General features: G+C 43.9%; 1 protein-coding gene across 1 annotated transcript in view; it reads left to right on the top strand.

The window, feature by feature from the left end:
• Positions 1-27555, top strand: part of TMEM163 (transmembrane protein 163) — a 236442-nt gene that overhangs the window by 17243 nt on the left and 191644 nt on the right. The window contains exon 2 of the mRNA XM_073634280.1: positions 15771-15890. Within this exon, the coding sequence (XP_073490381.1) occupies positions 15771-15890 (120 nt within the window). The remainder of the gene's footprint in view (positions 1-15770; positions 15891-27555) is intronic.

The raw sequence follows: 27555 nt of genomic DNA, 5'->3' as shown, positions 1-27555 counted from the left end.
ACACACCTCCAAGACGACCACTGCCTTGCTAAAGAAGCTAAGAGTAAAGGTGATGGACTGGCCAAGCATGTCTCCAGACCTAAACCCTATTGAGCATCTGTGGGGCATCCTCAAACAGAAGGTGGAGTAGCGCAAGGTCTCTAACATCCACCAGCTCCGTGATGTCATCATGGAGGAGGGGAAGAGGACTCCAGTGACAACCTGTGAAGCTCTGGTGAACTCCATGCCCAAGAGGGTTAAGTCAGTGCTGGAAAATAATGGTGACCACACAAAATATTGACACGTTGGGCCCAATTTGGACATTTTCACTTAGGGGTGTACTCACTTTTGTTGCCAGCGGTTTAGACATTAATGGCTGTGTGTTGAGTTCTTTTGAGGGGACAGCAAATTTACACTGTTATACAAGCTGTACACTCACTACTTTACATTGTAGCAAAGTGTCATTTCTTCAGTGTTGTCACATGAAAAGATAGAATAAAATATTTACAAAAATGCGAGGGGTGTACTCACTTTTGTGAGATACTGTATATGTGGGCTTCACCTGTGTGTTTACATGAATGTATATGTATCTGTGTGTGTATGTTCAGTGTGTAAGTGAGTGTATATGTGGGAGCGTGTGTTGGGGGTCGTTGCCTTCAGCTGTTCAGATGCTTCAAGGGCAGAATGAATAATTTAGAACGGAGAGTAAAATGTGGAAAGCATGAAATCAAAGCAGAGGCATTATAAAACTCACATGACGAGTTAACCAGAGAGATAACGAAGCACATTAGGAGATGGGCAGCATCATTCATATAGTCATGACTGCTGAACTGGACAAAATAACAGATAAATGGATGGATAGATAGATAGAGAGAGGAGAGAGAGAGAGAGAGAGAGAGAGAGAGAGAGAGAGAGAGAGAGAGAGAGAGAGAGAGAGAGAGGGAGAGATTACTAGAAGACAGATTTGATACAGATAAAACCAAAAATATAAAGATAGATAATTTATGATAAATAGGTTGACAGATAGATAGTACAGCAGATATACCGTACCTATTTAAACAGATAGATAATCTGAGATAGATAATAAATACTTAGATATAGAATGATAAGTAGACACTAGAGAGAGACAGATTTCAGACCGATTTATACTAATTGTTTTAGATACATTGGAAGCCTGATTTATTCGATACAAATAAAACAAAAAAGATAGATAGCTAGATAGAAAGATATATAGAACAACAGATATACAGTACCTATTTAAATAGATGACTAATCTTAGATAGATAATAAATACTTAGATATAGAATGATAAGTAGACACTAGAGAGAGACAGATTTCAGACCGTTTTATACTAATTGTTTTAGATACATAGATGACTAATCTTAGATAGATAATAAATAATTAGATAGATGCGTATTGATAGAAAAATAGACAATAGAGAGACAGATAGATTTGAGACCAATACAAATGTAGCGCCCTGCTCCTGTTGATCAGGCACTTGCATGTAAATTTAGTGGGTTCTCTGTTCTGTACATAGTTCAGATTCAATGATGTGGCTAAATTAGCCTCTGTTCCAGCATTGGCTGTGTTTCGTGCAGTTCCACATTGTCGTCTGTAGGTGTCGTCACCACAGGCCAGTGATGGAAGGGCAACAGGCTAAGGTGTATTGAGTGTTCTTCTTTCCCAGAAACAGCCCAGTGGGAGTAGGTCACCGCTGTGCATTCTGGGTAAGGATACTTAAGGGGCAGACGCCATATTTTTCGCTCTCTCACCTCCTGGCCCTCCTGGCCTAAGGTATGTGACAACTCCTTTTCTGTCTCGGGGTCCTGCTGGCCCGAGGCTATGTGACCGCAAGTAGGCCCAGAAGCTATCTGGGGCTTACTGGTTCAGAGGTGGTCCTGTGCTGTCTGTCCTGCGGGAAGAAGCCGAGCAATTGAAAGATCCGGGGAGGACTCATCCGGGAGAGGACCGAGCGAAAGGCTGGTATCTCAAGAAGAGCCTGGTGACTCAATTGGAGGATGCATCCTAACCAAATCTACCTCACAGTACTGCCGGATGGTTTAAAGGAATTATTGGTACTGTGTTGCTGTGTTCATCACCATTACTGAATCCTGTGGCAGAGGATCGTCCAACTAATACTTAATCCTGTGGCAGAGGATTGTTCAACCATTATTGTTCCTATCAAGTCTGTGGCAGAGACTTTTGTCCATGCATCATTCCGGCTGCTAGGTCAGTAAGAGAGGCCTATCCCGGTGAGCAAGATCCGTAGACTGAAGGAGTACTTGTCTACGGGATCTAAAAGTTCCTCAGTGATCTGCACAAGGTATCTGAACTTTCCCTTAAACCCTCCATCCCTCTACTGCTCAAGTTGTTCAATAAAAAAGCATTGGAAAAAAAAGAACTAAATGACTTGTGCATATATAGGTGGGCGCGAGGCCCAGTACGGACTCTAAGTATCTAGTGTGTTGAACTATGAGTAAGGGGTAACGGCAAAGACCCAAAATAATAACCAGCAGCTCCTTCAGGGGGTTAGTGCTACACAAATATTTTAGATTGATACCTGGAGACAGATCAATGAGAATATTTAAAGCAGATCTTCACTGCATCTGAGCACCACAAACCAAAAACATTATTTACTTTGTTTTGAATATTCAAAGCAGATTCCCCCATCCACCCATGTCCCCATGCTTTATTTTGTTGAGGAATCACTTTGAAAAACGCCCTCCCTAGCATTTCTGGCTGTGGCCATCTTGAGTAAGGGCAAATGATTCATGTCACATTTACCATCTGGAATCCATCTGCCCTTAGCTTAAGTATGCATGCAGTAGAGTGTTCTTTAGCTAAGAAAACCCTTCCTCCTCTCCTCCCCTCCTGAAGACTCCTGGGATGTATGACATCATTTGCCTAGGCAAGAAACCAGGAAGTAACTCAAGAAATATATAAAAAAAAGTTTAAAACAAGTACAGTAATACCTTGTATTACAAGCATAATTCGTTCCAGAAGAATGCTTGTAATCCAAAGCACTCGTATATCAAAGCGAGTTTCCCCATAGGAAATAATGGTAACTCAGATAATCTGTTCCACAGCCACTGCTTGTCTATGCAGTACCGCATGTGGCCAGAGCATTTTTCAGTTTTAGTAAATCAACCCTATTTCTCTTTTTTTCCGTTTTCCCATCTATGTATCATAGTTACAGTGGAACCTCGGATTGCGAGTAATGCGGTTTACGAGCGTTTCGCAATACGAGCTATTTAAAAAAAAAAATCTGACTCACTTTGCAAGCGTTGTCTCGCAAGACCAGCAGGATTCAAGCCGCTGGGGTGTGCAGTACTGCATTTGGCCAGAGGTGCGGGGGCGCCGGAGACATTCAGAAACACTCAGAGACACTTAGAAACACTCAGAGACACTCAGAAACACTCAGAAACACTCGGAGACGCTTGGGGACACTCAGGAACCGACTGTCTCCGAGTGTTTCTGAATGTCTCCGGGTGTCTCCTAGCGTCTCCGAGTTTCTCTGAGAGTCACCGGCGCCCCCCGCACCTTTGGCCAAATGCAGTACTGCACACCCCTGCGGCTTGATTCCTGCTGGTCTTGTAATACAACGCTTGTAAAGCGAGTCAGGATTTTTTTTTTCTTTTCTTTAAATAGCTCGTATTGCGAAATGCTCATAAACCGCATTACTTACAATCCGAGGTTCCACTGTAACTATGATACATAGATAGATACATAGATGGGAAAAAGGAAAAAAAGAGACAATGGGGGTTGATTTACTAAAACTGAAAAATGCTAAATCTGATGCAGCTCTGCATAGAAACCAATCGGCTTCCAGGTTTTATTGTCAAAGCTTCATTGAACAAGATAAAGTAAGAAGCTGATTGGCCGCCATGCACAGCTGCACCAGATTTTGCACTCTCCAGTTTTAGTAAATCAACACCGATAATAGAGAGATAGATAAACATGGGACAGCATATATTTTCCATAGAAATAGCAGTGATTTCAGTGAAGTCATGTATGCTTTTGTTCTTGGGTCGGTTAGAAGAGTCCGGGGACGGGTGGTGTATTTGGAGGGGCGTGGATGGTAGTTAACCCCTTCTCTGCTGCCTCGGAGACGCACATACTCCTGTTTTGGGTGTATTTTCCGCCCTCTTGTCAGGGCAGTGAGGGGTTAATGCGGTCACAAGCCCTTCCACTAAATATAGTTATTGATTGTCGGCGGATGAGTCAGCCCCCCCATGCGGAGAAGGGATTTATCAAATGCTTTACAAGAGATTAAAAAGGGAGAACAAAGACATGGGAGGACCATATGGCGGAGACCCCGGCTCATGGAACAGCTGGATCATACAATAAATGGGCCCGGCACCTGTACAGTCCCTATGGGGACCCACTTTGCCGGCAGAGAGCGGGTGTATGGGGGTGGGGGTGGGGGGGGTTAATATTTAGAGGTGGAATAGAAATAGTATATGATGGCGGCGCAGTAATAGAAAGCGACAGACATAGATACAGATGGGATGTGGGGGAGGCGGAAGTCTATTTTCGGGAAAAAAATAATAAATTCAGCCTTATAAACGTGCCTGGTGGTAGAATCTGTCACTTCGCCTTCCCTGCAAGGAATTTCGCCTGTGCCAAGAACCGCGTCTGCGTTCTCTATATTTACATTTGGAACTAATTTGGGATCCCTCAGATTGAGGCGGCACAATGACAACCGCAGAACGCCCCTGAAATCCAAATCTACAGGTCCCAGCATGCACTGCTGCACCAGATCCACAAATTCAGGGTGATCCCCCTTATTACTGCTTAACCACTTCAATACCCGGCACTTTCCCCCCCTTCCTGCCCAGGCCAATTTTCAGCTTTCAGCGCTGTCACTTTTTAAATGACAATTGCGCGGTCATGCAACACTGTACCCAAACTAAATTTTTTATGATTTTGTTCCCACAAATAGAGCTTTCTTTTGGTGGTATTTGATCACATTTGCAGTTTTTATTTTTTGCTAAAAGAATAAAAAATACTGAAAAATTTTGAAAAAAAAAGTTTTTCTTTGTTTTTGTTATAAAATTTTGTAAATAAGTAAGTTTTCTCCTTCACTGATGTGCACTGATAAACTGCACTGATGAGGTGGAACCAATGAAATGGCATTGGTGAGGTGGCACTGATGGGCACTGTCGATGGGCACTGATAGGCGGCACTGATGGGCACTGATAGACAGCACTGATAGGTGGTACTGATATGCGGCACTGATGGGCATTGATAGGCGACACTGATGGGCACTCATAGGTGGCACTGATGGGGCGAGGTGGCACTGATGGGCACTGTCGATGGGCACTGATAGGCGGCACTGATGGGCACTGATAGGCAGCACTGATAGGTGGCACTGATATGTGACACTGATGGGCATTGATAGGCGGCATTGATGGGCACTCATAGGTGGCACTGGTGGGCACTGATAGGCGACACTGATGGGCACTGTAAGACTGCACTCATGGGTACTTGTGGGTGGCACTGATAGACGGCACTGCTGGGCACTGATGGGCACTGATAGGGGGCACTGATGGGCACTGAAAGGCGGCACTTATGGGCATTGATGGGCACTAATGGCTGGCACTGGATTTCACTGATAGGCATCACTGGCACTGGCAGGCATTTTTCAGTGGCACTGATTGGCAGCTGCCTGGGCACTGATTGCCATTTCCCTGGTGGTCCAGTGTGGTGGCCATCCCTGGTGGTCCTGGGCGGCATCCGAGGGGTGGCTGTGCTGATAAACAATCAGCACAGACCCCCCCCGTCAGGAGAGCAGCCGATCGCCTGTCAGACGCGAGTGAGAAAAAGCCGATCAACGGCTCTTCCTGTTTACATCGTGATCAGCCGTGATTGGACACAGCTGATCATGTGGTAAAGAGTCTCCATCAGAGATTCTTTACCTAGATCGGAGTTGCGGTGTGTCAGACTGACACACCGCAACAACGATCGCCACAATGCGCGCCCCCGGGGCCGCGCAGCGGCTTGATATCCTTGCGACGTCAAATGACGACCGGTCAGGATATTGCAACCACTTTGCCGGCGTCATTTTGCTATATGGTAGGCAGCAAGTAGTTCAAGTGGTTGTAAACTCAAAAAAACCCCCCAAAAAACCCTGTAAGACAAAGGCATAATGAGCTAGTATGCATCGCATACTAGCTCATTATGAAATACTTACCTTAGATCGAAGCTGTTGAAACGGTCCTCGCACCCCGCTGTGCCCGGCGACATGTCTCCCAGAGTAATTTCCGGGTTCGTGGGCTCCGGCGCTGTGATTAGCCGGAGCCGTGATGACGTCACTTCCGTGCATGCGCACGGGAGCTGCTGGTCACGGCGCGGCTGTTGAAGAGATGGCACGGGCAAGCCGTTTCTTCAGTGCGCATATGACGTCCGGCGCGATCGTATATGGTAAATATCTCCTAAGCCGTGCAGGTTTAGGAGATATTTACAGTACCTACAGGGAAGCCTTATAGGTACAAGTGGTGTAACTAGGTTTACAAAGCGGTATTAAACCCAAAATCAAACATGTTATATATTGCAGCTTACCAATTCTTAGATGTGGTAGCTGCATTCCTTTTTCTTTTTTAGGCTTTCTTTCTTTAATTTTCACCTGGTGATCCAACCAGTAAATTTGGTGCTTTTCAAAAGGACAAGCTATCCTGTAGATGTAGCAGTTAGATAGTTGAGACAAACCATTTACCACTGACAGGGGTGCCTAGAATCATCAGCTTTTATTTATTTATTTAAAACCAAAAGCAAAATAAAAACTGTTGTTGTCTGTTTCTGTTGCCCAGGGGTCTCTGTGTGCACCCTTATCGCTTCCCTTTTTTGGGGGCCTGACCAGTCTAGGATTGCATGGATTGGGTTGGTTTTAACCCTTTTAAGCTGATTGTCATCATATACCTCCCACTGACTAAGTTTTCTTCTCTGATATTGATTGATTCTTTTTTTTCATGTGTAGATCTTGCTTATTGACTTTATGTTTTGATACATGTCTTTGACATCAAGGTTCAAACTGTTCCCCTGAGGAAGAGAGAATACTTGAAACACGTCAGGCATTGACCATGAAATGTTTACATCAGATTATCAAAGTTCAGGAGAGTACAAAGATCTATTATTTGGTTTTATGTATCTTTTTAATGGAATTACAATAAAAACTGATACACTTTTTTTTATCAATATGATTGTGGGGTTTTTCTTGGTGCCCATAAAGTCCCACACACCCATATTTATTTGGTATATGCATTATACTGTCAAAAGTATTGGGACGCCTGCCTTTACACGCACATGAACATTCTGAGCTCACCTGAATATATTGACCTATTAGGTCACCTATCCACCTATAGGTGAGCTCAGAATGTTAATGGTGGTGGTACTCACTGGGCATTGCATATAATGCCGCGTACACACGAGCTAGTTCCGGCGGACCGGACTTCGTCGGACAATTCGATCGTGTGTGGGCTCCAGCGGACTTTTTTTTCCCAAAGGTCCAACGGACCTAGAAATGAAACATGTTTCAAATCTTTCCGACGGACTCGAGTCCGGTCAAAAAGTCCGCTCCTCTGTATGCTAGTCCAACGGACAAAAAACGACGCTAGGGCAGCTATTGGCTACTGGCTATGAACTTCCTTGTTTTAGTCCGGTCGTACGTCATCACGTACCAATCCGTCGGACTTTGGTGTGATTGTGTGTAGGCAAGTCCTTTCATTCAAAAGTCTGTCGGAAAGTCCGTCGAAAAGTCCGCCCGCGTGTACCTGGCATAAGGAGGCGTGTGGAAAGACACAATAAAAGGATTCTGTATTTCAATAACTTGCATACTAGTTCTGATGCGCAATATGAGTGCAGCATGTTAACAGTGGTGGAACCCACTGATTGGTTCACAGGAGCAGAAATACAAGAATGTATAATGCACAGTATTTTATTTTGAAGGACTTTAATAACCCCTTGCCGACCGCCCCATGCAGATATACTGTGGCAGGTCGGCCGCTCTGTGCCAGGTCACGTACCTGTGATAGATTTACCCGGGACAGAGGCTTTTGGAGGGGACTGAATACTAGCCTCTTGCCTACTGATTATGGGCCCTGGATTTTAAGGGAACAATACTCTTTGTGAGGTGTGTGCCTGGGGGACCCTTGAAGTAATGTTACTATGGATACAAGTCCATGTCTCCCCAAGACACACAGATAGGGTTGCCACCTGTCTGGGATTCGCCCGGACAGTCCAAGTTTTGAATCTTGTGTCCAGGTTTCAAGTGGACTGAATCCGGGACACATTATTTACCGGGCTGTGGCTCCCTAAGGAACAAAGATAGTCACACACAAATCTGTTGCCGGAGCTGTGGGCGGCTGTCTGTGGGCAGGTTCAGCATCACTGGGGGGGGGCAAGGCGATGATTTCCACAAGAGCAATTTGGCCACACCCACTGTTCACTGCGGCACGCTATGCGCCCTGCAATACTACTCATCTTTACGGCACCCAAAGGTGTCCCAGGCTGCTAAAGTATTCAAGTTTGGCTTGAAGAAAAGGTGGCAACCCTACACACAGACTCTTGGACCCCTGTATAGGGCCTAGCTGCCATATTAAAAATAGTGACTGCTTCATACTGTTGGGACTCATAGCAGATGCTGATGTCATCAGCAATCCACCTGTCTGGGGTTGTCTGCTATAATGTGTTTATTGGAAGTATGTCTAGTGAACCTACTAAGGGTCTTCCACCCATTTTTTATTGTACTAATTAACTCAGCTATTGTCTACTAGCACACTACCCTTGTGGTCTATGTTTACACTTATAATAATGTGGATTGTGTCTTCTGAGCTAGGAGATGACAAATCCGACCTGAAAGGTCAACCCCCTGAGTCACCTAGGCAGGTTTAACCACTTCAATACCAGGCACTTAGACACCTTCCCGCCCAGACCAATTTTCAGCTTTCAGCGCTGTCGCAATTTGAATGACAATTGCGCGGTCATACAACACTGTACCCAAACAAATTTTTTATCATTTTGTTCCCACAAATAGAGCTTTCTTTTGGTGGTATTTGATCACCTCTGTGGTTTTTATTTTTTGCGCAACAAATAAAAAAAGACCGAAAATTTTGAAAAAAAACAAGTTTTTCTTTGTTTCTGTTAAAACTTTTTTGTAAATAAGTACGTTTTCTTCTTCAGTGACGGGCACTGATATGGCTGCACTGACGGGCACTGATACGGCGGCACTGATGGGCACCGATGAGGTGGCACCAATGAGGTGGCACTGATGAGGTGGCACTGACGGGCACTGATGATGGGCACTGATAGGCGGCACTGATGGGCACTGATAGGCGGCATTGATGGGCACTGATAGGTGGCACTGGTATGTGGCACTGATGGGCACTCATAGGTGGCACAGATGGGCACTTATAGGCGGCACTGATGGGCACTCATAGGTGGCATTGATGGGCACTCATAGGTGGCATTGATGGTTACTTATGGGTGGCACTGATAGTTGGCACAGATGGGCATGGATGGGCACTGATAGATGGGCACTGATGGGCACTGACAGGTGGCGTGAATGGACACTGATGGGTGGCACTGATGGCACTGCTTGTTTGCAGTGATGCCCCTAAGGGTGGCATTGCTGGGCATCACTGCAACATATTGGTGCCAATCAGTGCCCATTTGTGGGCACTGATTGGCACAGATTTGGCACACTGGGCACATGTGGATGGCCATGGGGTACATACCTGGCCATCCACATGTTGCCCCTTCCCTGGTGGTCCTAGTGGCGATCCCTGGTGGTCCAGTGTGGTGATCTGCGGGGGGGCTGCGCTGATAAACAATCAGCGCAGACCCCCCCTGCCAGGAGAGCCGCCGATCGGCTCTCCTCTACTTGCGTCTGTCAGACGCGAGTGAGGAAGAGCCGATCAACGGCTCTTCCTATTGACAGCGTGATCAGCCCTGATTGGACACGGCTGATCACGTGGTAAAGAGTCTCCGCCGGAGGCTTTTTACCAAGATCAGTGTAGCGGTGTGTCAGAGTGACACACCGATCCACCGATCGCCGCGATGCGCGCCCCCGGGGGCGCGCTGCGGCATGTTATCCTGCTGGACGTCATATGACGTCCAGTCAGGATAACAGAACCACTTCCCGGACGTCAATCCGCTATAGGGCGGGCGGGAAGTGGTTAATGACTAGTTATTTAGCCCATGTAATTTATGTTTCTGGTTACAGTTGTATTGTTAGGATAATATGATCAAGAGGGGGGGATGTCTTTCTCAAGAGTATATAAGCCTGTATTTTTGTTCTAATAAACAGTCCTGGTGTACTCCAAAACTGGTGTTGCCTGTTTCTTGAGGTTACTTTAGCCAGATCCATTGGTCTTGTGTTCCAGGAAGCAGCTTCTTGGCGGAAATACCCAACAGGGTATCCAGAGTCCGTCACAGTACCTAGTACGTGATCTGACAATTCTGGGTCTGGGGCGCACACGTCATTGGACACAGCAGGAGCCAATCAGCGTCACACAATTGTCGGTTAAAGCAACGCAGTGCCGTATCGCAAAAAATGGCCTGGTCATGAAGGATGGTAAACCTTCAGGAGCTGACTTGGTTAAAGTGGATGTAAACCCGATATCATAATGTAGAGTATACGATTTCCCATCATTTGAGCCCAGTCTTGCCACACAGAGTTAATCCAGCTCTGAGCAATCCTCTTTTATTGTTCAGTGAGATAAAACTTGACAAACTGAGAAAAACTTTGTCAAATCCTCCCCCTTGCTGTGAGTGACAGGTGATTTACATCTCGTGCACTAGCCTAAGACACATGCATTATTTTTTAATTCCCTCCCTCACTCCTTTCTTCAGCAGCTCTGCAAGGATTGGCTGTTCCACACCTCAGCATGATTTGGCATGCTGAAGTCATGTGCTTACTTTCCTGTCTTTTCACTGGATGTTAGAGATCATAGCAGAAGTTCAGTGTAAGAAATACACAGGAGAAAATGCATATTGACAAGGGGAGTGTAGAGGTGGGCGGGGAGTGTAGAGGTGGGCGGGGAGTCTGACATCACGACTCCACCCACCGAGCTCCAGACAACAGACCCGCCCACAGAATCTGCAGTTTTTCGGGTCTCATAACAGACAGAGGGGAGACATTTGACAGGTAAAGATACATGCAGGAGGCATGTATATCCTTATAGATAACCCCTATGGCAGTAGTTTAGAAAGGATGACATTGGGTTTACATCCACTTTAATGGATTTTTTTGTTGCATATAATTGAGTTTATTGTCATTGATTATCCACTCTCAGCTCTGGGGGATTTTGCCCCCTTCAATACCAAGCAATTTTCTGCTAATTAGCACTGCGCTACTTTAACTGTTAGTTGCACAGTCATGCAACACTGTACCCAAATTAAATTGATATTTTTTTTCCCACAAATAGAGCTTTCTTTTGGTGGTATTTGATCACCTCTGGGTTTTTTTTATTTTGCGACATAAACAAAAAAAAAAGACCAAAAAGTTTGAAAAAATATATATTTTTACTTATTTTACCTGCTATAAAACATTCAAATCAAATTTCAGCCAAAATGTATTCTGCTACATGTCTTTGGTAAAAAAAGAAATCCTAATAAGTGTATATTGATCGGTTTGGGTGAAAGTTATAGCGTCTACAAACTATGGTACAATATATAAAGTATATTGGATTTTTTTATACTACTAATGGCGGTGATCAGTGACTTATAATGGGACAGCCATAGTGTGATGTAGAAAAAAATGATCCGCACTCCGGTTGTTGCTCTTAAAATTTCTTCATTTTATTGAATAGCCACAATAGCCACAAACGCAGATTAGGTCAGTTGACGCGTTTCAGCCTATAAGGCCTTAGTCATAACCATATGCAAATATGCGGCACCACTGGACTGGCCTTTTTTCCATGGGGCCGCATACTTGCGTATCTGCGGGTTATGACTAAGGCCTTATAGGCTGAAACGTGTCAACTGACTTAATCTGCGTTTGTTCACTGTGGCTAATCAATAAAATTAAGAAATTTTAGGAGCAACAATCGGAGTGCGGATAATTTTTTCTACATTACTCTACTCAGCCAGCGACTGTGGATCGAGCACCTGGGAGCTCTGCTATCTACGTAGTGTATGGGTATTAGCGCTGATTTTTCTGTTTATACAGCCATAGTGTGGCAGGCAATCTGACGCTAACTGAAGCTGGGGGGAACTGACTAATGATCGGAAAATCAGACGAAAAATACCGCTTTCGAATCGATCGCATGATAATCTGATCGTTAGTACAAAGCTTTCAAGAGCCGAGCACGACAGTTCATCCCATATTATCCGATAGGACAAGCAGGAAGATTTTTCTCATACGATACCAGAACAGATAATTTTCGTTTAATCAGTACAGTTGTCTTTTAAAAATACAGTGCAATTACACTACAACACATGACATCACTTCCGACTTTTTATCCCGTTGTACGAGAATTTTTGCGACTAGCATGCAGAGAAAAACAGATGATCTGTCGTCTGATTTTCGCATCATGTGTACAGGCCATCACTGACAGTGACCAGTGATCAGTGCTAATACTATACACAGTCACTGTACTAATGACACTGGCTGGGAAGGGGTTAGTATCCAGGGTGATTAAGGGGTTAAACGTGTGCCTAACAATGTGTAATATGTGTACAGTATGCTGCTTTTACTAAAGATCTCTTTGTTTCTTATCCCTGCTTTGCAGAGATAAGAAACAGAGAGATCATTCCCTCTGTACAGAGCCCTGTGTTGATTGTCAACACAGAGCTCTGGTCTGTGATTGCACATAGCGGATCAGCAGGTCCCGGGCTATGAATCATTGGCGGGGACTTGCTGACAGCGGGTGTCGGCAGGGGGCGTCACTTTGCCTGCACGGGCCGCCCATCTGCAGTACGTTGCGGTCCACAAGAGGTTATATTTATTACACAGCGAAGGCTTTTATAGAAGAAGCATCATATTAACGTTTCATGATATTTTTAATATAATTTTTTCATACAGTGATACAGTTTGGGATTATTATCAGGATTTACAGGGATAAAAGGATTGCACTTTATATATAATTATTGTGAGCACTAATTGGGTTGTGCAGAGAATACTTTGTTGATGTAAGGTCTACCGGGGCCACTGTGTCTTATCATAATCCAATTAACCTATTGATGATTTGAGTCCAGCGCCTTGTTTCTACTTGTTCTGGATTATAAATATGACAGGGGTTCTAACCCTTCCCTTCTCTACCCAAAATGATGAATAAAAATAGCTTTAGATACACTGTTGGTCAGAGATGCTGTTTAAAAGAAGAATTTTAATAGTTTTTTTTCCAGCAGGTGATGTGTTAACTCTTCGTTCTCTTTAGGAACTCAGGACGCAGCTGGTCCCCGGTACGTCTGGTTGTGTCAGATGCCCGGTCACTTGTTGCACCCTGTGATTCCTTCTGGGGGAGCCACAGCAGAATAGCTAGGAAATGCTAGCAATGGCTTACTCAGTAGATCACTTTAATACAGAGCTGACATGTATTCTTAAATACACACTATATAACTAATTACTTACTAGTAATTCTAGTGCTACTCTTACTGGAAAAAATAACACACAGTGGAATTGTAAAATTATATTATTATATTATATTATGCATGATTTATATCGCGCCAACAGTTTACGCAGCGCTTTACAATGTAGAGGGGGGACAGCACAATTACAGTTCAATACAGAAGGGACAGGAGGGCCTGGCTCGTAGAGCTTACATTCTAAAGGGAGGGGGGAGGTGGTACAAAAGGTAATAGATGCGGGGAATGATTTGATGGTGGAAAAATCATTATTTAATTTATTGTTTATTTTAATTTTTTTACAGAAAGAGGAAAATGGAAAACTAAAATAATGTGATTAAAAATATTCAAGTGAAAAAAATGCAAATAGCCATCAAATATATAAAAAAGGGAAAACGCATGCAAAAAAATAAAATAAATAAATAAGCTAAACATCTAAACATCCCTAAATTATCTCTGCCCCAGTAAAAAAAAAAACTAAAAAAAAAAAAAAAAAAGTAGATTTTCTTTCCAAGCAAATTTTGCCCAAGCAGCAAAAGAAACAAAATACATTTTTATTTCGTTATTTATTTATTTTTTACAGAAAGAGGAAAATGGACAACTAAAACAATGTAATTCAAAATATTCGAGTGACAATAGCCATCAAATATATAAAAAAGGGAAAAACAAATGCAAAAAAAAAAAAAAAAAACATTAAATCAAATAATAATCTTAAATTATCTCTACCCCAGTTAAAACACCACCTCAAAAAAAAAAAAGTAGATTTTTTTTTTTTAACCAAATTTTGCCCCAGCTGCTCAAGAAACGTTAAGTCAGCATTGCCAAGAGCAAAATCAGTAACTTTGCAGCAAATACAATCTCACTGAACTCACTCAGCTCATCCCTACTATTGATAATGCCGCGTACACACAAGCGGACTTTTCGACGGACTAGGTCCGACAGTCTTTCCGACGGACTTTGCAGCGTACGTCTGCCGCACTTTCAAACGATCGGACTTGGACACACACGATCACACCAAAGTCCGACAGATTCGTACGTGATGACGTACGACCGGACTAAAATAAGGAAGTTGATAGCCAGTAGCCAATAGCTGCCCTAGCGTCGGTTTTAGTCCGTCGGACTAGCATACAGACGAGCGGATTTTTCGACCGGACTCGAGTCCGTCGGAATGATTTGAAACATGTTTCATTTCTAGGTCCTTCGGACTTTTGGGGAAAAAAAGTCCACTGGAGCCCACACACGGTCGAATTGTGCGACGGAGTCCGGTCCGCCAGGCCAAGTCTGCCAGAAAGTCCGCTCGTGTGTACGCGGCATTAGTGTCAGATCAGCCAACAGACAGAGAAAATTGTTACCCTTCTGTGCTAACAGTTCAGCTCCATGGGCATGGGCATGGGCATAGTGTGGGCATACTGTAAGTACACATGACACTTCCACCAATAAAAATGTACAGCCACAAAACTGTGCCGGAAAGCAAGAATTCAAACCTTTCTGTTTACTCTATCATGCGGGGCGACAATCTGGAACTGTCAGTGGCATGAAGTGTGGTTGGAGGTATGCCACCCCTTGCCACCCTAGGCCATGGCTTGTGTTGGCTATCTGCTGTCTACATTTTTAGTCCAGGGTTCCTGCCCTACTGTTAAAAGTGAATTGGGCAACTCTGGAGCCACCCAATCACTTCTACAGTGTTTGTAATGTTCTGCCCCAACACCCCCATCCCCCACTGCCATGTTTCCCAGGCTTTGTAATGTTCTGCCCCGTCCCTCACCGCCATATGTCCTAGGTTTACCAGCCCCTCCTGGATCCTCCCAGGAGCATCAATGCATATGTCATGATGGAGCATCGCAGGACATTATTAGCGCACACCCCTGCCCTGGTAGTATGAACCTTTTGTTTTTCTTAAGAAATAGCTTTTTTGTTTCTCTGTGTGCAAAGTGAATCTAATGGGGGTGATTTTATAAATATCAATCAGTTGTTGCACTTGCAGGGCACTAGTGAGGAATGTGGCCTTTAAATGTAATCTCCCTTTGGGAGTATCTCACAGTTTTGATGTCGCTATCTCCCTGGTTTGGTAAAGGATCAGCATGACGGCCAGGCAATGGGTATTTTCAGAAGGGGGTTTGGGAATGATAGCAAAGGCATTTGTGTAATTAAAGTTCCCCTTTATAATTCTATTCTGATGTAAAAATAACAGATAATTGTATATTTTTAACAATTTTTCCCCCCTTCAGGTTTATTAGAAAGCAGCACAAAGCTGAAGCCACATGAAGCCCAGAGTTACAGGAAGAAGGCATTATGGATATCCTGGCTGTCCATCATCATCACCCTGGTCTTGGCAATAGCGGCTTTCAGTGAGTATAACAAATCCTCCTACCTGTGCCGTATGGTGATAATAATTAATTGTGCATTAGGATGATATACTTTATGATATGTACCTTATTGCTTCTCATAAACAAGCAGGGGCGGACTGACCATTCGGGCACTCGGGCACTGCCCGAGGGCCCCATGCCACTAAGGGCCCCTTCAGGGTTTCTAGCCTCAATAAAACCAGGGACAGTATGTAAAAATCTGTGTTTTTTTAAAAATCCAAAGATTATAGCTGCTTCGCCTCTCCAGTACCTTTTCAGTGTGTGTATGTGTATTCTGTGTGTGTATATTGTGTATCTGTGTGTGTATACTGTATGTGTGTGTGTGTGTGTGTATACTGTGTGGCCCTATAATCTCCTACTGCCTGGGGGCCCCAATAATCTCCTATTGTCCGGGGGCCCCATAATCTTCTCCTATTGCCCGGGGGCCCCATAATCTCCTATTGCCCCGGGGGCCCCATGAGTTGTCAGTCCGCCCCTGTAAACAAGTCTCTATTCTGTTCTCAGGAAACCAATTTCCTGGGACTCCTGCCCTACGCACACAGCAAGGGTTAAATGCTCATTTTGTCTATGGATAGAGGAAAAAGCAGCTATAGTTACCTTATTTCTCCCACAGACTTCCTCTGCACCATACCATTGATCCTCCAAAGCCACTTCCCTTTGTCCCTCCATCAGTCATAGGTACTCTGACATCATCATGTATAATGTAGTACCAGCAGTCCTGGATTGTATGTGAGGACTGTAAAGACCCACCTTGCCAAAGCCTAACTCTATTTCATAAATCTGATTGTAATGAAGTTACATTAATTAGGTACACTGATGTATAAAGTAATAACGAAGAACAGAAGGTGGTGACGGAGACTTTATGGAGGGAGACAATCCACCCACATCCCTATATTCATATACAATCGAAAGATTTTCCTCTTAGATGGGATTTTAAGGGGTGGAAGTCTCAAATAATGTATCAAGAGTATAAAAAATATTTGTTTTTATTATATCAAAAAATTAGTTAAAAATATGACACATATTGTATGAAAAACAACAGTGGTAACAAAATGGATGCCACAGTTTACAAATGGTAATGATACAGATATACAAAACAGATCAACAGAACTGCACTTAACCCATAAAACGCTGTTTCAGCAAACAGGAGCTAATTGACAGTGCAGGACCGACGCGTTTCGAGGTTTTTGTATTGATTATGACCTCTTCTTCAGGGGCTGGAGGTGAGATGTATATCTATCTAGAGACCATGTCATAGAAAGGAACAGAGAAACATACAGTGAAACACATTATATATCAAAAGTGTTACTTTATACACAACTATTTACATTGTAGAAAAGACATAGTGTAGTAGCAAAAAAGCATTCTAACCATAGAGAATAGTATCACATGGCATCCGATTGAGGAAGGGGAAGGGAAGAGCCTGTTAGCCACCGGGGTCCAGACCCGAGTATCAGCGCTGCCACCGAGACCAGGACCGTCAGCAGAGCGTGACCGGACACAAAGGGCGTCACGTCCGTCAGCTGAATAATAGGTGATCTAATAGACTAGGGACCAAAAAATAGTGTGTATTATGACCCATTGTCCCAGAAGGGTACCCATTTACTATATTGCACAAGATACCTCTAAGTAAATTTATTTAGAGGGGGGGCTCTGGTGAGTATTTTTTGTATACATACCTATTGGGCGCATGAAGACTGAAAGTATCTCTATCCAGACCTCAAAGATGGTTATCCCTCAACAGACATCATATCGGGTATATATAGGATAAATGCAAGGTGTTACGGACTAAAAATAGAAGAGAAAAAAGGAGAGAGCAACATAGTAAACAGCGGGGGGTATTGCTCAAATAGGTCCTTTCATCTTCTAAGTATACACCTGCCGGGGTAAGGTAAACATACCTATTAGTGCAAAGTAGATGGTTAATCCCTATGCTGGCTCAGGAGGAGATGTTGTCTAAGGCGGCTGTTAGCTGGCAGAGACCACAGTACAGGAGGATAGAGTAGTGGAGCGCCTATGTTCAGTGGCTGCAATAGCAGAAAGAACCTGGATTAATTGATTAATAAGGGCTCTTGGATGTATTCCAAATTACAAAGTGTAGTGATGTCCTGGACTGCAAACGCAGTCCTGGTGCTCAGTGTGTATATACACACTGCAGCTCCAAAAGACATTGTGGGCACACCTTAGAGGTAAGAAGAAAGGCTATGGTTTTTACCTTAGAGAATCCTGGCAGCTGCACACTCGGTCCGGTGTCTTCACCAGTGTGTGAGCTGACAGCCTGGCTTGTTATTTAAATAGTGCTGCTGATAAGGAGCACATGATGAAACAGCTGACTCCACTGGGAGCAGCGTCATCCCTGACAGGAGGAGTCGCCCTCCGAGTCCCCGGCACGCAGGCCAGCCCCCCCGCCCCACACACGTGTCCAATCCAGGAGCGGGAGGCGTCACATCCTGGAAAGGGGGAGGGACTCGTGCTGGGAGGGGACTGGCGTCCACGTCAGGCACCCGCGGCGCGCTGATCGTCATGGCAATGGGATATACATATCCCGGCCATAGGAGATCATGAAGAGGGAGGCCAAAGCATTGCCAAACTGGAGGTGGCAGCCCTGGCCCCCGTGCGCCGAGTGTCAGATCCGACCGCCGCAGGACATGATCCCACCGGGCAGCAACGATCCCAGGCCCAGGACCCCCATGGTGCAAACAACCTCATCCCTGCAGCGCAACCAAAGTGCACAGTGTTAACCCCTGGATAGCCATGTAGAAAGGACAGAAGGAAGGGGCAGAGGGGGAAGGGACAGGCAAGGATGGACGGCTGGAGACAGGGCTGTAAAAAACAAAAGGGGAAAGGAAAAAGGATGAATGGAAATGGAAACAGGGCTTGACATAACAGTGACAACAGTATATATATGAATGCACTTGTGACATGTACAAAAAAAGGAATATTAAATCACTTATATTGTCACCACACCTATCCCACTGATGGCAATAAATAACTAGTCAAAATCATCCAAAAGCTGTTGATTCTACAGAAATAGAGGGGTGTTCATACCGGGGGGTTCCCACTCGGACCCCCCCCCCCCCCGAGGTGAAGCCCTCTAGGAAGGGTCTGTAGGACGTGGTTTCATTGAGGCCTGGTGCCCTGGTGGCCTGAAGACGAAAAATCCACTTTTGTTTTTTTTGCAGCAGAATTTTGTTCCAGTCCCCCCCACACAGCCCTGGGTGGACACGGTCCAGGATCAGAAAGGACAGCTTGGGAAATATACCAGAGTGAAATGCGGAGACGTGTCTGCCCAAGGGTAGACTGGGGTTACACGTTTTCATAGAGATTATATGGCGGTAAGCTCTCCGCCAGAATTCCTGGTTCGTCTTACCGACGTAGTAGCATGCACAGTCGCACATGAGGAGATATACCACACCAAATGTTTTGCAGTTAGCAAAATGTTTTGGTGTGTATATGCAGCCATCAGGTAGTTTGATGTTTGGTTTGATATTCATAAACTGGCAGTACGGGCAACCGCCACAACGAAAGGTTCCGAAACGTTTACAGGGGTCGCGCTTACCCGCCCCACCCCCTACATATTCGCTGGACACCAAGTTGTCCTTAATGGACCTGGCACATGTAAAAGTAAAAGACGGTTTGTCTTGTATATATGGACCAATAGTAGGATCTAATTTTAAGACGTGCCAGTAATGTTCAATGATGTTTTTGACGATTTTGTGTTGATTTGAAAACTTAGTGATTATGCGAATAGGATTTGTTTTTTTCTTCTTATTAGATTCCGTACTGAAGATGAGTTCATGTCTGGTTTTCAGACATGCACGTTTGAATGCCCTTTTCAGGCATTTTTTGGAGTACCCGCGTGTCAGGAGTCTCTCCATCAGCAGATTGGCCTCACGTCTGAAGGCCTCATCACTGGTGCAGTTACGCCTGACATGCAGGTACTGACTGTAAGGAATCGATTGGATCAGGGGTTGGGGGTGGAAGCTGGTGGCGTGTAAGATGGAATTACCAGAGGTTGGTTTACGGAAAAGTGAACTGAGGAGTGAACCATCTTGTTGTTTATGGATTGTTACGTCCAGAAAAGTAATGTCCCATTCGTGGGACGTCATAGTAAAAGTAAGGTTGAGGGAATTGTCATTGAGTACCTGCAGAAATCTCTGAAGGTCATCAGGGGTGCCGTCCTATACAATCAGCACGTCGTCAATGTAACAACGCCACATGACTACATTGTTCATGTATGGGCGTGTGGACTCGGATTGATACAACATAGTCTCCCATTCCCCCAGGTACAGGTTGGCATACGATGGGGCACAAGAAGTCCCCATCGCAACCCCCTGTACCTGGAGGAAGAAACTGCCATTAAACGCAAAGTAGTTGTGATTTAGGACAAAGTCAAGGGCATCAATCAAAAAATATTTTTTCTTTGCATCGAGATGGCTATCGCGTGATAGCACATGCCGGATGCATGCCAGCCCCTTGTCGTGGGGTATCGAACTATAAAGGGCTTCTACATCCAACGCTACCAATAGCGACTTGGGTGGAACTTGGATCTTATCTATAATTTATAGAAGATGCAAAGTATCCTTGGTATAACTGGGTATATTCATTACATATGGTCATAGATGGCTGTCTATGAACTGGCTCAAATTCTCAGTCAGAGAGCCGTTACCAGAGATAATTGGTCGTCCTGATGGTTTACATAAGTCTTTATGAAGTTTAGGGAGAGCGTAGAATGTTGGGATGCGGGGCTGGTTGGGCCTAACAAAGTCATGGTCAGATTTAGTGAGTATGCCAGCAGCATACGCTTCATCTACCAATTTGTAGAATTCTTTATTGAATTTATCAATTTTGTTTGAGGAGATTTTGGAATACCATTGTTGGTTTGATAGTATTTTGTTGCAAATTGCAACGTATTGATCATTATACAAAATGAATATGTTGCCCCCCTTGTCCGAAGGTTTTATAGTAACATTTGGGTTCGAAGCTAATGATTTGAGGGCCTTACGTTCGTCTTGACTGAGATTGGGCTGTTTTTTGGAGCAGGTGCTGATCTTCCGAATCTCGTTGCACGTTAGAGTTAGTACTAAGGGCAGGAAATTTATCCGATTTTTTCTTAAATGATTTGGTGCATGATTGGGGGGGATCGGATTGATCAAATCGGCCAAGCAGATGCTCCAGGTCGATCTGATCAATCAGATCCGGTGGTTCATTGTCGTCCAATAGTGACATCAGATTATCTAGTGCCATCAATTCTTGTGACTTAAAAGTAGGTTCCTGTGGCGGTCGGATCTGACACTCGGCGCACGGGGGCCAGGGCTGCCACCTCCAGTTTGGCAATGCTTTGGCCTCCCTCTTCATGATCGCCTATGGCCGGGATATGTATATCCCGTTGCCATGACGATCAGCGCGCCGCGGGTGTATGACGCGGACGCCAGTCCCCTCTTAGCACGAGTCCCTCCCCCTTTCCAGGATGTGACGCCTCCCGCTCCTGGATTGGACACGTGTGTGGGGCGGGGGGGCTGGCCTGCGCGCCGGGGACTCGGAGGGCGACTCCTCCTGTCAGGGATGAGGCTGCTCCCAGTGGAGTCAGCTGTTTCATCACGTGCGCCTTATCAGCAGCACTATTTAAATAACAAGCCAGGCTGTCAGCTCACACACTGGTGGAGACACCGGACCGAGTGTGCAGCTGCCAGGATTCTCTAAGGTAAAAACCATAGCCTTTCTTCTTACCTCTAAGGTGTGCCCACAATGTCTTTTGGAGCTGCAGTGTGTATATACACACTGAGCACCAGGACTGCGTTTGCAGTCCAGGACATCACTACACTTTGTGATTTGGAATACATCCAAGAGCCCTTATTAATCAATTAATCCAGGTTCTTTCTGCTATTGCAGCCACTGAACATAGGCGCTCCACTACTCTATCCTCCTGTACTGTGGTCTCTGCCAGCTAACAGCCGCCATAGACAACATCTCCTCCTGAGCCAGCATAGGGATTAACCATCTACTTTGCACTAATAGGTATGTTTACCTTACCCCGGCAGGTGTGTACTTAGAAGATGAAAGGACCTATTTGAGCAATACCCCCCGCTGTTTACTATGTTGCTCTCTCCTTTTTTCTCTTCTATTTTTAGTCCGTAACACCTTGCATTTATCCTATATATACCCGATATGATGTCTGTTGAGGGATAACCATCTTTGAGGTCTGGATAGAGATACTTTCAGTCTTCATGCGCCCAATAGGTATGTATACAAAAAATACTCACCAGAGCCCCCCCCTCTAAATAAATTTACTTAGAGGTATCTTGTGCAATATAGTAAATGGGTACCCTTCTGGGACAATGGGTCATAATACACACTATTTTTTGTTCCCTAGTCTATTAGATCACCTATTATTCAGCTGATGGACGTGACGCCCTTTGTGTCCGGTCACGTTCTGCTGACGGTCCTGGTCTCATTGGTGGCAGCGCTGATACTCGGGTCTGGACCCCGGTGGCTAACAGGCTCTTCCCTTCCCCTTCCTCAATCGGATGCCATGAGATACTATTCTCTATGGTTAGAATGCTTTTTTGCTACTACACTATGTCTTTTCTACGATGTAAATAGTTGTGTATAAAGTAACACTTTTGATATATAATATGATTCACTGTATGTTTCTCTGTTCCTTTCTATGACATGGTCTCTAGATAGATATACATCTCACCTCCAGCCCCTGAAGAAGAGGTCGTAATCAATACAAAAACCTCGAAACGCGTCGGACCTGCACTGTCAATTAGCTCCTGTTTGCTGAAACAGCGTTTTATGGGTTAAGTGCAGTTCTGTTGATCTGTTTTGCATATCTGTATCATTACCATTTGCAAACTGCGGCATCCATTTTGTTACCACTGTTGTTTTTCATACAATATGTGTCATATTTTTAACTAATTTTTTGATATAATAAAAACAAATATTTTTTATACTCTTGATACATTATTTGAGACTTCCACCCCTTAAAATCCCATCTAAGAGGAAAATCTTTCGATTGTATATAAAGTAATAACAATCAGCTAACAATCATCAATATGCCTATAGTAGGACGACCAGAAGGCTAATGGAACAACATTTCCTGAGCAATGTATGCTACCAATTTATATCATATTGGGCCTCTAACGAATCATAGTTTCACTCTGTGCAACATTATGTTGACTGTCAGATTGCAAAATCTTGTCAGATGGAAAATTACATGCATTTTAAAAAATTTTTTCTATATTTCAATGCTAATTGGCATTAAGGGTGTGTCTGACAAACATACTAAAATACTCTCCAGGCCTCAGACTCTTGTGTTATTTCTGTAAACGGAACATTTATTTACAAGAAAAAAAGCCTTTGCTTACCATCAAAACTATAGAGGAAATGGTAAGGGTAATTTATGAGAGCTGCTGACTCTGATACAGTATATCAGAATAGACTCTGCATGGAACCAAAGATCATGCAAACTTTGCTCTTCACTCTTCACTTTTATTATCGTTTATTACTGTTTATTTTAATGCTGCTCTTTTTTATTTTGAAATAATATTTTCCTGTAAATATTTTCCTGCACCATTTTTTATCTTCTTTCATTAAAGCAATATTTAGAAATTGCTGAATCTCTAAATGCTCTAACTGCAGAACTTATTGCGTCTTTGAGGAAAGCTACGATATTGTAAATTCTGTTACATTCCTGTCTGGGCATGGCAGCGAGTGATACAGACAGTTCTTTTTAAAGGTTAGCATTACAAGAGCAGATATAAATTGTGTGTGCTTCTGTTTAATCCGGTAGGGGTAGCTACTGCTTGTGTATCTGGTGGCAACCTGTCCCAGTGACGATCAGCCTCAGTCTACTGGTGCTTAGCCTGTTGTCCTGCATACTGGAAAACCTCTGGGCAGGATGAGGCAGAGTGTAAAATATGTTACAATAAGTCCAAAGACCAGCCACCTGCAAAGGAAGAGGTACTAGCCTCACCTCTCTGGCATCTCCTGATTCCTAACTCCCCTCCCCCATTCCAGAGCTGTAGCCTTCACCATTCTCGGAGGAATGTCAGAAGCCCGTGTCCCCAGTTGGTGCTGGTACCTTTTTCCGACTTAGCTGTCATTGCTGCGGGGAGTGGCTGTCTGTATGAACAAATCACAGCTGCACAGTAATAGAAGCTTCTTTCCATAAAATCCAGGCTATTGCTGCCTTTTATTTTCAAATGCTAATTGCCTGCAAATGCTTCAGTGTTCTAAGTCAGTGACCAAAGTATAAGATTCTGGGGGTATCACGGCAAAGACAGCCAAGCAACAAACATTTTCAGAAGGTCAACAATGGCATTTTACATAGTTACATAGTTAGTCAGGTTGAAAAAGGCACAAGCCCCATCTAGTTCAACCAATAAAAAGGGGAAAACAAATCAAACATTTTTTTTTTACAATCTATATATACAACCCTATAACCACAGTTGATCCAGAGGAAGGCAAAAAAAAAACCAGCAAAGCATGATCCAATTTGCTCCAGCAGGGGAAAAAATTTCTTCCTGATCCCCCGAGAGGCAATTGGATATTCCCTGGAGAAATTTTACCTATAAATGTCAGTACCCAGTTATATTATGTACATTTAGTAAAGAATCCAGGCCTTTTGTAAAGCAATCCACTGAGCTGGCAGAACCACCTCTTGAGGGGGTCTATTCCAGTGGTGGCTGGTGCTCCATCCGCCCCAAGCCCACCTTTTTTTAAGCCAATTCAAGCCTCTGGCTCTAATCTTGTGCTTCTAAAAAAAAAAAAACCCATTTGAATCAATGCGTCCAACACCCTGCATGTAGATTAGGGGCCGGATGCATTAGGGGCCCCTGCGCCCCTTATGGACGGGCCGCCACTGGTCTATTCCACATTTTCAGAGCTCTTACTGTGAAGAAGCCTTTCCATACTTCGAGATTGAATCTCTTTTCCTCCAGACGTAAAGAGTGAATTTAAAGTGAATAAGTCAACACCAAGTTCACTATATGGACCACTTATGTATTTATACATGATGATCATATCCCCCTTAACCGCTTCCCGACCAGCCACAGCAGTTTTACTGTGGCAGAATAGCACGGTGGGCGAAGCCACGTTACCTTATGTCGGGTGGTGGGGGAGTGGTTATACCAGAATGATGCCTGCAGGTTTAGGTATCATCTTGGTATCATTCTTTTCAGCCAGCGGTCAGCTTTCATGTAAAGCAACCAGCTAATTAGCCTCTAGACTGCTTTTACAAGCAGTGGGAGGGAACGTGGGAGGGAATGTCCCCCTCCCCACCGTCTTCCATGGTTTTCTCGGGCGCTCCTGTTCCAACAGGAAACCCAAGAATGCAGCCGGTGGTTCCGCCAGCTGACCATAGAGCTGATCAGAGACCAGAATGGCTCCAATCATCTCTATGGCCTAAGAAACCGGAAGCTATGAGCATTTCATGACTTAGGTTTCGCTGGATATAAACAGCACCAATGGAAAATTGGGAAAGCAATCTATCTTTGGTGTGATCAGATGCTTTGAGGGCAGAGGAAAGATCTAGTGTCTAATAGACCCCATTTAAAAAAAAAAATACCTGTCACTACCTATTGCTGTCATAGGGGATATTTACATTCCATGAGATAACAATAAAAATGATTTAAAAAAAATTAAAGGAACAGTTTAAAAATAAAATGAAAAAAGCAAAATTAAATAATAATTTAAAAAAAAGCACCCCTGGCGAACGCAAGCGTTGATCTGGTGTCATATGTAAACAGCAATTGCACCATGCATGTGAGGTATCACCGTGAAGATCAGATCGAGGGCAGTAATTTTAGCAGTAGACCTCCTCTGTAAATCTAAAGTGGTAACCTGTAAAGGATTTTAAAGGCTTTTAAAAATATATGTAGTTTGTCGCCGCTGCATGTTTGTGCGCAATATTAAAGAATGTCGTGTTTGGTTTCCATGTACTCGGCATGAGATCATCTTTTTTATTTCATCAAACATTTGGGCAATATAGTGTGTTTTAGTGCATAAAAATTAAAAAAAGTGTTTTTTTTTCCACAAAAAATTTGCAAAAATCGCTGCGCAAATACTGTGAGAAAAAAAAATTGCAACACCCACCATTTTAATCTGTAGGGCCCTTGCTTTAAAAAAATATATAATGTTTCGGGGTTCAAAGTATATTTCTTACAAAAAAAATAATATTTTTTCATGTAAATAAAAAGTGTCAGAAAGGGCTTTGTCTTCAAGTGGTTAGAAGAGTGGGTGATGTGTGACATAAGCTTCTAAATGTTGTGTATAAAATGCCAGGACAGTTCAACCCCCCCCCCCCCCAAATGACCCCATTTTGGAAAGTAGACACCCCAAGCTATTTGCTGATAGGCATGTTGAGTCCATGGAATATTTTATATTTTGCCACAAGTTTCAGAAAAATTAATTTTTTTTTTTTTTACACAAAGTTGTCACTAAATGATATATTGTTCAAACATGGCATGGTTATATGTGGAAATACACCCCAAAATACATTCAGCTGCTTCTCCTGAGTACGGGGATACCACATGTGTGGGACTATTTGGGAGCCTAACCGCGTACGGGACCCCGAAAACCAATCACCGCCTTCAGGCTTTCTAAAGGCGTAAAATTGTGATTTTACTCCTCACTGCCTATCACAGTTACGGAGGCCCTGAAATGTCCAGATAGCACAACCCCCCCCCCCCCCCCCCCCCGCCAAATGACCCCATTTTGTAAAGTAGACACCCCAAGGTATTTATCTGAACTGCATATTCCAGATGAGGTCTTAATAATGATTTGCACAGGGGCAAAATGATATCTCTCTCTCTGGAGAGACTTTGCTCGTTTTGGAAGCCGCAGCTTGGCATTGCATGCTATTATTGAGTTTATGATCTACCAAAACTCCCAGATCCCTCTCCACCATTGATTCCCCCAGTTGTACTCCCCCTAGTATGTATGATGCATGCATATTCTTAGCCCTCATTTATCAACATTAAACCTCATTTGCCATATAGTTGCCCAATTAGACAGAGCATTGAGGTCGGCTTGTAAATTGGAGACATCCTGTAAGGACATTATTCCACTGCATAGCTTGGTGTCATCTGCAAAGACTGAAATGTTACTTTTAATCCCAGACCCGATATCATTTATAAATATCATAAAAAGTAAGGGTCCCAAAACTGAACCTTGGGGTACACCACTGATAACCTTAGACCATTCAGAGTAATGCCCTGTACACACGATCAGATTTCCCGACAACAAACGTTGGATGTGAGCTTGTTGGCGGAAAGTCCGACCGTGTGTACGCTCCATCGGACATCTGTCGTCGGAATTTCCACCAACAAATGTCGGCTAGCATGTTCTCAAATTTTCCGCCAACAAATGTATGTTGTTGGACTTTCAGATCGTGTGTACACAAGTCCGTCAGACAAAAGTCCAAAGTACAAACACGCATGCTCGGGAATCAATACTCACCAAACACAACATTAGCAGAAGGAGCCCAAAGGGTGGTGCATGACTATTGAACTTCCTTTTAATCGGCTCGCCGTACGTCTTGTATGTCACTACATTCGAAATTGTTGGCCAACATTTGTGTGACCACGTGTATGCAAGACAAGTTGGAGCCAACAACCTTCGAACAAAATTCCAAATTTTGTTG

The sequence above is a fragment of the Aquarana catesbeiana genome, linkage group LG06 (genome assembly GCF_042186555.1).
Source record: "Aquarana catesbeiana isolate 2022-GZ linkage group LG06, ASM4218655v1, whole genome shotgun sequence".
NCBI lineage: Eukaryota > Metazoa > Chordata > Amphibia > Anura > Ranidae > Aquarana > Aquarana catesbeiana.
Note: the sequence above shows the minus strand (reverse complement) of the source record. Positions and strands in the feature narration are given on the sequence as shown.